The following is a 13,690-nucleotide window of genomic DNA, read 5'->3' on the forward strand; positions in this document are numbered from 1 at the left end:
GCCACAGCCAGGCCAGGCCAAGGGTGGGGCAGGCAGCTGTGGGGTCTGTGAAGATGCTCCACAGAGGAGATAACTGGCCACCATGACTCAGCACTCCAGGAGGCTTCCAGGGTGGCTGAGTCATCCGCGGGTGGAGGTGGGAGGAGGGGACAAGTGGTGCCCCCGATTAGAACCTCTGGTCGGTGACCCCCTCCTGGTTATCTGCAGGCAAGGCCCTGCGGTGAGTGTCCACAGCCAGGCTCCTGGGCCAGAACCTGACCTGACTCAGTAAACACCTTCACCACCTGGAGCTGGAGACACTTTCTCATGTTTGCAAACAGAACTCCCCCTGGACAGCACACCTGTGCAGAGACAGGGCTGAAGGCCGACTCCACGCCAGGCCCACCTACGGGCAGTAGCCCTGCCCCACGTCCAGGACAGCCCCTCAAGTGTCCCCTCAAGGTCATGGAAGGGAGGGTCTGGGGTATAGGGTGTACCTATACCTGCCTCAAAGCAAAATGTTCTGTTTTAGATTTTAGAGAAATCTGTGTAAAAATCCTCCCCCAGCAAAGCAGAGGGAGGAGAAGGACCTGGGTGCGTGGTTACTCCCTTGAAGAAGGCACCCAGCCACACCTGAGAACCCAGCCCTGCATCCTGCTCCTCCTGGCTGCGGCACGAGGTGTCGCAGGTCAGGTGCCCGGGTCCGCTCGCTCACACTCCGGGATGAGCGAGGAAGGAGCATGCCTCGGTGTCCCGACTGGCTGCACAGGCCAGGCCTGGATCAGGGTGCCTGCAGAACCCAGGCCACATGGGGCCGTGCCAAGAAAGTGACCACCCAGGATGCGCCAGCCCTGAATGGAGCTCTGAGAGACACCCACTCTCCCCACACATGACGTGAAGCAGCATGAAGCGTAGGGCATCTCCTGTGAGACTTTCTCACCCTGAAACTGGTACCCAAATACAGTCAGGCCTTCAGAGCTAATATCCAGCTTGCAGGAAACACAGGGACATGGAGCAAACCTGACTGTCTGCACACTGAGATGGGTCTGACCGTGGACCTCCCATGGAACAAAGGATGGGAGAGACCTGGAGACATAGCCCCAAGCCTGTGTGGGCTGGTTTCCGGTTTTCACTCCAGTTCAGACAGGCCAAAGGGGGAAAACTCTGTGGCAACTGGGGCCCATTTCCACAGACCAGGTACTAGTTGATACCAACTTATGGTGAGTTGTGTCGGAAATGGTATAAAACAGCTGCCCACCCCTTTTGCAGAGATGCCTCCTGAAGTACGTGGGAGTGAGCAGACATGAGGGCTGAGACTTGTCTTGAAATACCTGAGCAACGCGGTCGGGGGCAGATGGAGCCAGGGTGCCAGGCGGCAGCTGTGGGATCTCAGAGACAGGAGTGCAAGGACCATCAATCTACTGTCACTAGCTCACGGTTTGTTTAAAACTTTTCAAAGTAAAAAGGATGCACATCTTTATATGACTACAGAAAAGAAGAAAGAACTGGTCCACCCTGTACGTTATTTTAAATTCCTCCCCCTGTGCACATCATGGCCTCTGTGCTCTGACGTCCTTCACTGCCCTGTTCCCACTGCTTTAACCTGGTGGTGAGCCACCCACCCACTCCAGTGTCTGGCCTCACCCCCCTTCTCCTCTTCAGTGGCCACAGGATGTGCCAGTGAATAAAACCACCACCCTAATTCCCCAACTCCTCGATCCCAGGATTATTTCCAGCCTACTTATCATAAAAATCTGCATACAACTTTAAAATCTGCCTGTTTTCTTGCCTGCCATGTCCATGGGTGTCACACACTCTGCTATCACACCCTGCTCCCCAGAGATGAGGGCTTGCCCACGACGTCCAGGGTGGGGCCGGGCTGCCTCTCACGGCCCACCCCGCAGGGGCTATCAGTGCTGACAGGTGGACCGCACTAGCACTGGTCATGGTTTTGGTTTGTTTGTTTTTAACTTGAGTTCTCTTTGTGGATGTCTATATTATGTAACGATATAAGTAATAAAAGGACACTGAAAATGCAAACACTACAGGAAGTGCACAAAGCAGAAAGTCACGCTCTCCTCTCGGAACCTCAAGCCCCAGGGACAGCCACCAGGAACAGATCACTTTGTTTTAACTTTCAGCTCTTTATCAACAAGGTGGGCCGGCTTAAGAATTAAGCTCCCTTCAGAAAGGAGAAAGCTCCGTTTAGGAGCTTTTCCCTACCATTATTTTGATTCTTAATTCCTCAGTGAGACCCGTGCTCGCCACACCAGAAAAGCCTCAGTGGGAAAAACATTCTGAGACTAAGATGGCACCTGATGTGACAGGTTCCCTCCTGCTCAGGCTCCCTCCCACCACCGCCAAGGGTACAGAGCACACTGCTCCTTGTCACCGAGATCTAGTACTTTCTCACTGACACTTCGGTACAAAAGCCATCTTACACCTCACATGTGCCCAGCGAGGAATAACTACTGGATTCTTTGGTGAAAACTGGTGGTGGGATATTTCTGAGGAATGCCATTATTTAACAGTACAGGATACACATTTCCTAAATTTCAAACTCCCTTCATAATACCAGTCAGTCCTTACACAGGGGTGCTTTTTATGTTTATTTAGATACCTTGTATTTTGACAGCTTTATTGAAAAGAAACTTCCTGTAACTAGTGAAAACACAACTTCAGATGGTGCTGGGAACTGCCATAAGAAATAATTAGGATTAATTATAAAACAATGGAAAATAACAAGTGTTGGTGAGGATGTAGAGAAATTGGAAACCTCATACATGGCTGGTGGGGATATAAAATGGTGCAGCTGCTGTGGAAGACAGTCTGGCAGCTCCTCAAAAGGTTAAACACAGAATTACCACATGACCCAGCATCTCCACTCCTAGCTATCAACCCAGGGGAAATGAAAACGTGTCCACACAAAACTTGTACAAAAATGTCCTTAACAGCATTGTTCTTATAGCCAAAAGGTGGAAATAACCCAAAAGTTCACCAGTAGATAAACAGAAAAAGTATGGTCTATTCACACAATGGAATATGATTGGGCCATAAAAGGGAATAAAGTACTGATAAACATTACAACATGGATGATTCAATTAAAAGATTGTTAAAAAAATAATAATAATTTTTTTTTTTTAATTTATTGGCTGCGTTGGGTCTTCGTTGCTGCACGTGGGCTTCCCCTAGTTGCAGTGAGCAGAGGCTACTCTTCATTGCAGCGTGTGTGGGCTCCTCATTGTGGTGGCTTCTCTTGTTGCAGAGCATGCGCTCTAGGCACACAGGCTCAGTAGCTGTGGTGCATGGGCTTAGTTGCTCCACAGCATGTGGGATCCTCCCAGATCAGGGCTCGAACCCGTGTCTGCTGTACTGGCAGGCAGATTCCTAACCACTGCACCACCAGGGAAGTCCCTGAAAATAATTAAAAAACCCACGAGGACCTACTGTATAGCAGTAGAGAGATATATAGATAGATAGATATGTACATTCTTTTTCAGATTCTTTTCCATTATAGATTATTACAAGATACTAAATATAGCTCATATATATACCTAACTGAATCACTTTGCTGTACACCTGAAACACTGTAAATCAACCACAACTTCAATTAAAAAAAATTATAAAAAAATGGATGGGGACTTCCCTGGTGCTGCAGTGGTTAAGAATCTGCCTGCCGATGCAGGGTACATGGGTTCAATCCCTGGTCCAGGAAAACTCCACATGCTGTGGATCAACTAAGTCCATGTGCCACAACTACTGAGCCTGCGCTGTAGAGCCTGTGAGTCACAACTATTGAGCTCGTGTACCACAACTACTGAAGCCCATGCGCCCTAGAGCCTGTGTGCCACAACAAGAGAAGCCACCAGAATGAGAAATCCACACACCACAACAGAGAGCAGCCCCGCTCGCCACACTAGAGAAAGCCACTGGGCAGCAATGAAGACCCAACACAGCCAATAAAAAAATTAAATAAATTTATTAATTTTTAAAAAAGAAAAAAGAGGATGAATCTCAAAATCGTTAAGTGAAATAAGTCAGACACCAAAGGATACATACTGTAGGATCCCTTTTTTTTTTTAGGATCCCTTTTATATGAAACATGTAGGACAGGTAAACCCACAGAAAGAGAAAGCACACTGGTAGTTTCCAGGGGTTGGGGGAGGGGAAAGAATGAGGAATAACTATGTTCTTTTATTTTTTTATTTTTTTCCCAATCTTTATTGGAGTATAATTGCTTTACACTATTGTGTCAGTTTCTGCTGTACAACAAAGTGAAAGAGCCACATGTATACATATATCCCCATATCCCCTCCCTCTTGAGCCAATCTTAAAAGGGTGCTATTAAATTTAAGTTGTGGGGAGCCGTTGGGCTACTTGAGTGTTCTTTTTCCAGAGAGAGGTAAAGGAGTGGCATGTATAGCATTTTTTAATTTTTTTTTATTTTTTTATTTTTGGGGGGGGTACACCAAGTTCAATCATCTGTTTTTATACACATATTCCCATATTCCCTCCACTATGTTCTTTTAGGGCAATGAAAAGTGGATAGTGGTGATGGTTATACAACATTGTTACCAGATGCCACCAAAATGTCACTTTGGTTAAAATGGTAAAATTCATGTTATGTATATTTTACTTAAAAAAAAAAAAAAACCAGGGAAACAACGAAGTTAGACTCTTCTAGCACCCCAGAAGGGGCTAGTGCAGGGCCCACAGCAGTCTGAGCTCTGAGTCAACGACCCAGTCACTGGAAATGAGCTCTGCCTCCTAACCCCCTCCCCACCCTCCTCCCTGACCCGCTCTTCAGCCATTTGTACACTCACCCTCAGTGCAAATACCACATTGAAAAGAATCATGGTGGGAGCCTCCCTCTTCGGGGATGGATCTGTTTTGGAGACCTGTGAAAGAGGCACAGTTCTGGTGAATGAGAGCCACCACCTCCCAAGAAAAGCACTGAACGCTATTCCACTTCAGGCAGGGAAGGTGTTCCAGAATACAGCAGAATCAGAGAAAAACAGAGCCCTAGGTCTTTGAGAAGCACCCAGTGCCTCTGTACAGGTAAGTGCTGGCTGCATGGACAGAAAGCTGCAATGGGGAAAGGAGCTGGAAGGTGCTGTGACTCACAGTGACCAGACTGCCCTGGTCACCTTGAGTGAGCTGAGGTGCCCGGAGGAGAAAAGGCGGAGAGGGACTCAAGTGGATGGGGTGCTCCCTGCCCAGACCACCCCCCAACACACACCAACCCCCATGTCCACCTGAGTCCTCCCAGGCAGGACAAGTACTCAGGATGATGCTCCCACCCAGGAGACACAGGACTGCCACTGGGGCACTCAGCCAGCCCAGGGCCCAAACACCAAGCTGCCTACAAGTGTTGCCACCAGAGGGCACAGGAGTCCCCGGGCTGGCCCAATCAGGCCTGTCACGGTTCCTGGGTTCCTGTCCCTCCAGTTCTGCAAGCCGGGACTGCCAGCAGGCTGCCAAATCTCCCCTCCATCACCCACAGGCCATCAGTGGGGCCGAGCCTGTCTGAGCAGTGTAGGTGCCACCACAGCCGTGTCCCCGGCCATGGCTCCTGCCCTGGCACCTCCAGCTGTCTCAGAAGCTCCTCCTGTGGGCTTAGTCATGAAGAAGATCTGAGGACCACATCCCAGACCCTCACGGGATTTCTGGATTGAATAAGTGGAGCTAAATTGTGTGCTGTCACATCAAAACCCTTCAGAATCTAAGTGACACTCTCAATGATTCTGCCTGTGTGCAAATGACTGACCGGCAGCTTCTGGTGTGCAAATTCCTTTGGGTAACAGTGCATTCAGTCATCAGAGAATGCATATAGAGGGTGTAGCACAACAGTAAGAGCTAAGTTAGTAACGTGTTGGCTATGATATCACTTAATAAGTGAGAAGAAATGCTTGTACTACTTTATATAAAGTTCCAGGGTCTGAAAACACTGCTGAACTCATTCTCTTGGCCTCCCCACCTAGAAACCAGCATCATACCTACAAAGGGGAAGGGCAGTCAGGAGAAAGGCCAGATGCAAACACAAAAGCTAAGGGCCAGGGCAAGGACGCCTGTCTCCTCCTCTGCCGGACCCTCAGGGCCCAGGAGGAGGTGCAGCTGGGTAAGCACCTGAAGGGGTCTGCTGCATGGGGCTGCCTTCCACAGAGCCCATGTCAGCCACGGCCCGAGGGCCACAGAGCCAGGGCGGTGCCTTCCAGGGAGGGGGTACCTGGCCCAGCGCGTGCTGCAGCAGCGTCGGGTGCCCAACGAAACGCACGTTATCGATCTTCAGTTCAAACTTCTGGCCACACATTTCAGACTTGGTTGCCAAAATTGTTGCCAGAATGACATCTGAAAACCTTAAAATTAAAAAAAGTTAGAGTGGAAAAGAGTTAACCAAGTGCTACAGCACCAGGCCCACAGACCCGGGGGTCGGGGGCAGCTGTGTGCAGGGTGGCTCTGCCCCCACGCTGACCTGGAAGCTTCCCACAGTCTCCCTTCTGAAGCAATCCCCAAGATTTGGGACACTAAGTCATCAGAACTACAAGGCAGAAGGCGCGTGCTGCCACCCTGGCCCTGGCCCTCATGGAAGCCAGAAGGATCAAGGCACCTGCCCAGAAAGGAGGAAGCCGAGGGAGCCGGCATGACCCTGACGTAAGGCTCACAGGCAGGGAGCCTGCCACCGCCCACCCAGATGTGCTGGGCTGCTCCCCTCGACCCCCAGGCCTGTGCACAGGCAGAGGGAAGCACTAACTGCAGCGAACTGATCACTCTCCTCGCAGCTCGGTTGCCCCGCCCTCACTTATCCTCAACACCTAACCTTCCAGTTTTTATTAGAAAAGAAAGTTTCAGATCCACTCCATGTGCAGACCCACAGACTGACATGGACGCAGGGATGGACAGGGCTAGACACCACAGAGGAATGGCTGGGGTGCAGGTAAGAGCAGATGTGGATACGATCCCTGTAAAACTGCCCCTTTTCCAGGTACTTCTGCACCTTTAGGTCTCCTTCTTGCCCATGGGGAATCAGATAAGGGAGACTCACTGCAGGGAGAAGAGGGCAGTGCAGACTCTTATCTCAAAGCCCAGGCCCAGGGCCTCTGCTCTGGACACAGATATGCACCGCATCTAATCTGGAGCCAGAAGGCAGACAAGTTCCGTGCTCATTTCTCCACCTGGGAAAAGGGTCTCCATCATCCAGGTTGGAGGACAGTTTGTGCTGGGAGGGGCCCGAGCTTCCCCAGGGCCGTGCTCTGTCCTGAAGAGGCCATCGAGGACAAACACTCAGCATGAGCCCTGGGCCTTCCCCAGGGGCTACGGTGAGCCGGCACCTCACCAGATGCTTCTCGCCAGGAGGCCCTCGCTTGGGGGGAGGGGAGCACCTCACACCAGAACCCTCATCCTCTGAGAAGGGAAGGGTGCTGCGCACTGTGGCAGCTCCAACAGAGCAAACACCTCCGGGGTAAACTCATCTAGGAGAGGGGCCGTTCGCCCCGGGCTCCTTACACATGGCAGGGCTCACCAACTGATGTGGGAGTGACGCGGAGCCACCTGCAGCAAGGGCCTTGCTATGTGCGACCAACACCTGAACAAGATAAAACTCGAGACAAGTAGACTTCCCAAGCCTCTCCCCCGCCAGCAGGTGGGGAGCCAAGAACTGCTAAGGCCTGGGGTGGGGGTCATGCTGGTGTCCAGCCTTCCTCCAGGACTGATGTGGTCCTCTAGGCATCCTAAGTCACCCTGTGGCCCCCAAACAAATCAGATGCAGGGGGTTTGTCAGAATGGGCTGCCGTGCCACTTGCACAGTCAGCAGCACCTTCCAATGCCACTACCATTAGAGACATTCTGGAAGCATGGTGCCCGCAGCCCAAGCCCTTCGCCTCCCACTGTGGGCGTCTCCTTCCCTGGAATACTGCTCTCTGGAGTGATTAAACCAGAGATGGAAGATTCCAGTGTCTTAGACCAGAACTGCTACATGTTTTCTCCAAAAGCTCCCAATGGCTCACTCTGCCCTGGAAGTCGTATCTGAGGGCCTGGTGAAGGTGATGGAGGGCCCAGGGCAGTGGAACCTAACACTGCTGCCCTCGCAACCTGACCCAGTGCCAACACTACCCACCCTATCTGAACAAACACCACCCGTTACTCTGCCACCCAGTGACTCAGGACACAACAATAACAGATAGAAAAACAACCTCCCAACACCCCAGAGACTTCACTTTTTACTGTGATATCCAAAAATCTCCACCAAAACCCTCTGCTCTGCCATGAAGAGCCACAGACAGGCCTGAGCCCTGGCCCTCAGCTATCAGTCCAGGAACCTAAGTTAGCTGGGCTATGGGATGGGGCCTGAGAGTCAGAGGCAAGCAGTGGTGGCCTAGTTCATGTCTATAAATGTCCAAATCCAAAGGTCAAATAAAAAGCACTTTCCCCACCTGGGCCCTGAGAGGCCAGGTCTGTGAAGGGAGCCAACCGGAAAGCCACACTGCCCTGTGTGGCCACTCAGGGAGGTCCCTCTGCTGTTTGGCCACTCTGCTTGTCTGAGCAAGTCTGGCCCACACGGATATCCACTCACCAGAGGTTACTATTACACATTTATGGTGAAAAAAACACTTGAGTGTCTTTATACTTTATACAGCGTCTGCTGATATAACCTGCACAGTTATGTCATGAGATTTGGGGTCAGGGGACATAACTGCCACAAACAACAAACTGAAACAAAAACAAGTGTCAATGTTTGTTTGTTTGTTCTGGCTGTGCCACATGGCTTGCGAGATCTTAGTTTCCTAACCAGGGATTGAACCTGGGCCTTGGCAGTGAAAGCACTGAGTCCTAACCACAGGGCCACCAGGGAATTCCCTCAATATTTGTTTACTGTTTCCAAAATTTAGAAAAATACTTGCCCCTTGTTTTGGTGGTAAAAGGCCTGGTAAATATATTGTAACACAACAAAATAGGTGTTACAAAAATTAACATTCCTGGGACTTCCCTGGTGGCACAGTGGATAAGACTCTGTGCTTTCAATGCAGGCGGCCCAGGTCCCTGATCAGGGAACTAGATCCCACATGCATGCCACAACTAAGAGTTCGTATGCCACAACTAACGAGCCCACAAGCTGCAACTAAGGAGCCCGCCTATTCCAACTAAGGCCTGGTGCAACCAACCAACCAACCAACCAACCAAATAAATAAATAAATAAATAAATAAATAAATAAATATTTTAAAAACTAGCATTCCTGTAATAACTCACAGATTAAAAAAGAAAACACATTTAGGAAGATGAACCAGCTCAGCTGGAAGACAAGCCAAGACCTTCCATTCCTGCTGAGACACTTGGGAACAGGGCCTGCTCTCTGCCTTGACCAAAAAAAGAGGGGAAAAGACAGCACTGAAGGGAGCTCCACTCTGCCCCCTCCCATTCTGGGGGCGCCCAATGCTCTGTACTTCCAACACCTGGGGGGGACACCCTGTCAGGGAAGAGACATATAAACCCCAAGGGAACATTTTTGCCTCTAATGGGCACACACAACAGCATCCAAGCCCAAGCATCACTTGCAACACTCGGCTCTTGGGAGAGACCCCCACTCAGCGCCTCTGAGAAATGGAGGCAAAGAACAACGATCAAGGGTCTCTCTGGGGGGCAGCAGGCGGGGGAGACAAGAAACCCTGCTCCTATTTGCCAACCACTGTTCCAGGGCACGGTGCCTGCCCACAGGAGGGGGCGTTTACATGCATGCCTGGCCCCAGAAGTCCCTGGTGCCAGATGACCTTGTCTTGGTGCTCGGGTACAGAGACCTAGCTAAGTCTGGGGGAGAAAGGGCAAGGACTGTGAGGGGACTGTGCACTTATGGGGCACTCGTGGGGCAGTAAGCCTGTGTGCCCATCAGTCCTTCCCAACACTGAGGGAATCAGGAGTCCAGCACAACCCAGGAGAAGGTGGCAAGAACTGAGACAGAAGGAGGGCGGATACGCCTTGGCCTTACCTTGCAGCCTACTGCCCATCGGCTGGAGGACATGGCTCGCTGAGATGGAAACGGAACCATTGAGACCAAACAAGAACAACCCGATTCTAAAAATCACGAAGAGTTCTGAGGTCATGATCAACAGCGCTAAGGTCTGGCAGAAGTACCACCAACGTGCATTAACTGCTGAGGTCAAGGCTAAGCCACATGCCACACAAGAAAGGACACTGCCCACGTGGAAGACGTACCACACAATCTTTCCACTAACACTCCAACCCTCACGTGTGAACTTAGGCTGGGTAAGAATGAGAGTCAGTTCCCAGAAGCAAGAGCAAGGCTGGAGGACCCGGGTCAGAGCCCAGCACCACACACATCAGCTGGATGCCTGGCCATAAGTGTTCAATCTTTCTGACCAAACTGTCTCAACAAGATCAAATGAGGTCCCACAGATGGAAGCCTCATGAAAACTGCAGAGCGCCACTGAGTATCTCAGTCCCAATTCCCGAGGGCCTGTGGCCGCCTGCATAGCTGACCTCCTTAACAGGAAGACTACACCTTTTCTAAGCTTGACCTTCAGGCCATAGGGAAAACAGACAATATCCATTTTCTTCTCTCCCTAGTGAATTCTAGGAAAGTGTTAAAAAATTGTGACCGTCAATTCCTGTGCCCTGAAACACATCATCTGATGAATCATCTTATAAAACTAGCCCGTGCTCTAAGTCAGTGCAGCCAACAGAACTTACCATACGATGGAAAGACTCTAAACCTGTGCCTTTCAACACAGCAGCAACTAGTCACGTGTGGCCACTGAACATCTGAAATGTGGCCAGTGCAACTGAGGAACTCAATTTCCTTCTTTACTTTTTTTTGGCCACGCTGTGCAGCTTGCGGGATTCTTAGTTCCTCAACCAGGGATCAAACCCATGCCCTTGGCAGTGAAAGCACAGAGTCCTAACCAGTGGATCACCTTGGAATTCCCAGTTTCTAATTTTAGTTACTTTCACTCCATCTTGGGCCAGTGAGGACAGCCCTGGGCAGCACAGCTCTGTGTCCTCCCTCCTCTGAGGCTGGCCACCACCACCCTCAGAGGTCGCCCATCAGGCCCATTAACATGGCTTTGGGGACTTCTCTCATGATCCAGTGGTGAAGAATCTGCATTACAAAGCAGGGGACGCGGATTCGATCCCTGGTAAGGCAGCTAAGATCCCACATGCCGCGGGACAACTAAGCCCACGCACCACAACTAGAGAGCCTGCGTGCCACAAACTACAGAGCCCATGAGCTCTGGAACCCAGGTGCCACAACTACAAGCCCATGCACCCTGAAGCCCACACACCACAACTAGAGAGAAGCCCGCGTGCTGCAATTAAGACCCAACGCAGCCAAAAATAAATTAAATAAATAAATAACAAATAAATCTTAAAAAAACAAAAAACAAAAAAACACGACTTCGATCTGGCAAACTGACAAGCGGGAACATTCTGCCAGTTCTGGAAGAAGCAGCACCTCTGAGGACGACGATCGGGGGAACAGAGAATGGGTGTGAGGCCCCGTCACTGCATGGCTCCAGGAAGGTGTCTAAGCTGGGACAGGGCCCCCAGGTGCCAAGCCAGAGCAGGAGCCTGGCAGGTCCGTATGACAAAATACAGCTGGGCCTCAGGGTATAGACCTGCATCTCTGGAGGTGTGGGGGTTGCTGTCATGTGCTAAAATTACCAAATACAGGCATTCTGAACCCTGATGAGGGTCTGAAGAGACCAGCTCTCCTTAGGGAACAAGTGTGTCTGGGATCCTGACAGACCCACAGTGCCTCACGCCCTTCCACTGGTCTCCTCTCCTCATTATGCTAAATACAGACTGGACTCCCCAGAAAACATCTCATCGTCATTTTAGTATGAGCCTCTGAAAAGTAATTGCAGCAATCAGGCGTTGCCGGCCCTCCTCACAGACTGTTCCAGGGGCTCTTTCTGAGTCTTGAGCGGCCCAAGCCTCACATCCACGGAGCTTGGAGGAAGGCAGGTGGCCAGCTCTGCTCTGAACTCCCTGTGACACAGGCGGGGGACAAAACGCACTCAGTGGGTGTACGGGGGCAAAAGCTTTTTATGTGCCTCACAAACAAGCGTTTGTTCCCTGTTGCCAACTTTAAAGGACACGACATCCACAGGCCTCTATGTCAACCAGAATGACCCATGGGATATCCAGCAGCACCCCCACACCCCTGCCGCCTCCTGCTGGTCCCTCTTCCAGAGCCCACTTGCCTCAGAGACAGTCACTGGTCAGGCCTGAGACCCTGACATCCTTATATGATGGGACAAGAACCACACTCTTGGAAGTACATAACACAGTGGCAGGCATGGTGCCGTGTCAGAGAACTGAGGGAAGCTGTGCTAACACTGCCTGGCAAGGGCCCAGCATGCGGACCTCTACTTTCCCACAGACAGTACCTCATGCAGGAATGGCAATTTACAATCTTTTCGCCTTCATCTGGGCCTGAGTTACCATTTATTAAGCTTTAAAATGAACATAAGAGGGCAACAGGACCTGCCTTTCATCCGGGCCCTAAAGGCAAAGGTCCTAACAGCTCTGGCTCTCAGGCTACCTCAGCACCTGGACAGGCTGTGCTGCACCTACATTTTACCTCTGGACACGTGCTTGAGGACTCAGGTCTGAGGACAGCACCAGGGTCTGCCGGCCTGCACACTCCTCTTGTGGGAGTAAACATCCTGCAGGAACACGGCCCCATCTGTTCTCCAACCACACAGCCCACAGCAACACAGTCCCCACCTCTGTCTGACTGAAACACCCACCAAGTGGGGAAGAGAACACGGGGCTCCTCAGGGGAGAAAACATCTGGGTCAACGGGAGGACCAGCCCCGCTGCAGAGTGACTGCAGAGCTGTACCTGGAGTCACCATCCTGGTCCTCGGTGTGCTCTCCAGTGCTGTTGACAGCATATCTGCTACGAGGCTTACCTGAGTGAAGGCAAAAAGGGGAGAACAGTTAAGAAAACGGGATCCATCCACATACAGGAAGGTTGTGGCACCATTAGAAGTGATGGTTTCTCTCACAAGCTTTTGCACAGCAAAGGAAACCATACACAAGACAAAAAGACAACCCTTAGAATAGGAGAAAATATTTGTAAATGAAGCAACTGACAAAGGATTAATCTCCAAAATACACAAGCAGCTCAATACCAAAAAAACAAACAACCCAATGCAAAAATGGGTGGAAGACCTAAATAGACATTTCTCCAAGGAAGACATACAGATGGCCAACAAACACATGAAAAGATGCTCAGTATCACCGATCATTAGAGAAATGCAAATCAAAACCACAATGAGGTATCACCTCACACAGGTTAGAATGGCCACCATCAAAAAAAAAATCTAGAAACAGGGACTTCCCTGGTGGCACAGTGGTTAAGAATCCACCTGCCAATGCAGGGGACATGGGTTCGATCCCTGGTCTGGGAAGATCCCACATGCCGCGGAGCAACTAAGCCCGTGGGCCACAACTACTGAGCCTGTTCTCTAGAGCCCATGAGCCACAACGACTGAGCTCACGTGCCACAATTACTGAAGCCCACGTGCCTAGAGCCCGTGCTCGGCAACAAGAGAAGCCATCGCAATGAGAAGCCCATGCACCACAACGAAGAGTAGCCCCCGCTCGCCGCAACTAGAGAAAGTCTGTGTGCAGCAACGAAGACCCAATGCAGCCAATTAATTAATTAATTAATTTAAAAAAAATCTCGAAACAA

The 13,690-nt window shown here is 50.7% G+C and overlaps 1 protein-coding gene across 18 annotated transcripts in view; it reads right to left on the reverse strand.

The window, feature by feature from the left end:
• The window catches only part of LUC7L (LUC7 like), a 122,590-nt gene that overhangs the window by 17,381 nt on the left and 91,519 nt on the right, over positions 1–13,690 (reverse strand). For 15 of the 18 annotated variants that reach the window (XR_009055375.1, XR_009055378.1, XR_009055376.1 and 12 more), the window contains 3 exons: positions 12,742–12,905; positions 6,206–6,335; positions 4,803–4,877 (listed from right to left, as the gene is read on the reverse strand). Coding sequence is in view for 14 of the 18 variants with exons in the window: in XM_057747987.1 (XP_057603970.1) it covers positions 4,803–4,877; positions 6,206–6,335; positions 12,742–12,905 (369 nt within the window). In the remaining 4 variants the exon portion in view is untranslated. The remainder of the gene's footprint in view (positions 1–4,802; positions 4,878–6,205; positions 6,336–12,741; positions 12,906–13,690) is intronic. The other 3 variants (XM_057747997.1, XM_057747996.1, XM_057747999.1) reach the window with 2 other exon arrangements.

This window comes from Hippopotamus amphibius, chromosome 9 (genome assembly GCF_030028045.1).
Source record: "Hippopotamus amphibius kiboko isolate mHipAmp2 chromosome 9, mHipAmp2.hap2, whole genome shotgun sequence".
NCBI classification, from domain to species: Eukaryota; Metazoa; Chordata; class Mammalia; order Artiodactyla; family Hippopotamidae; genus Hippopotamus; species Hippopotamus amphibius.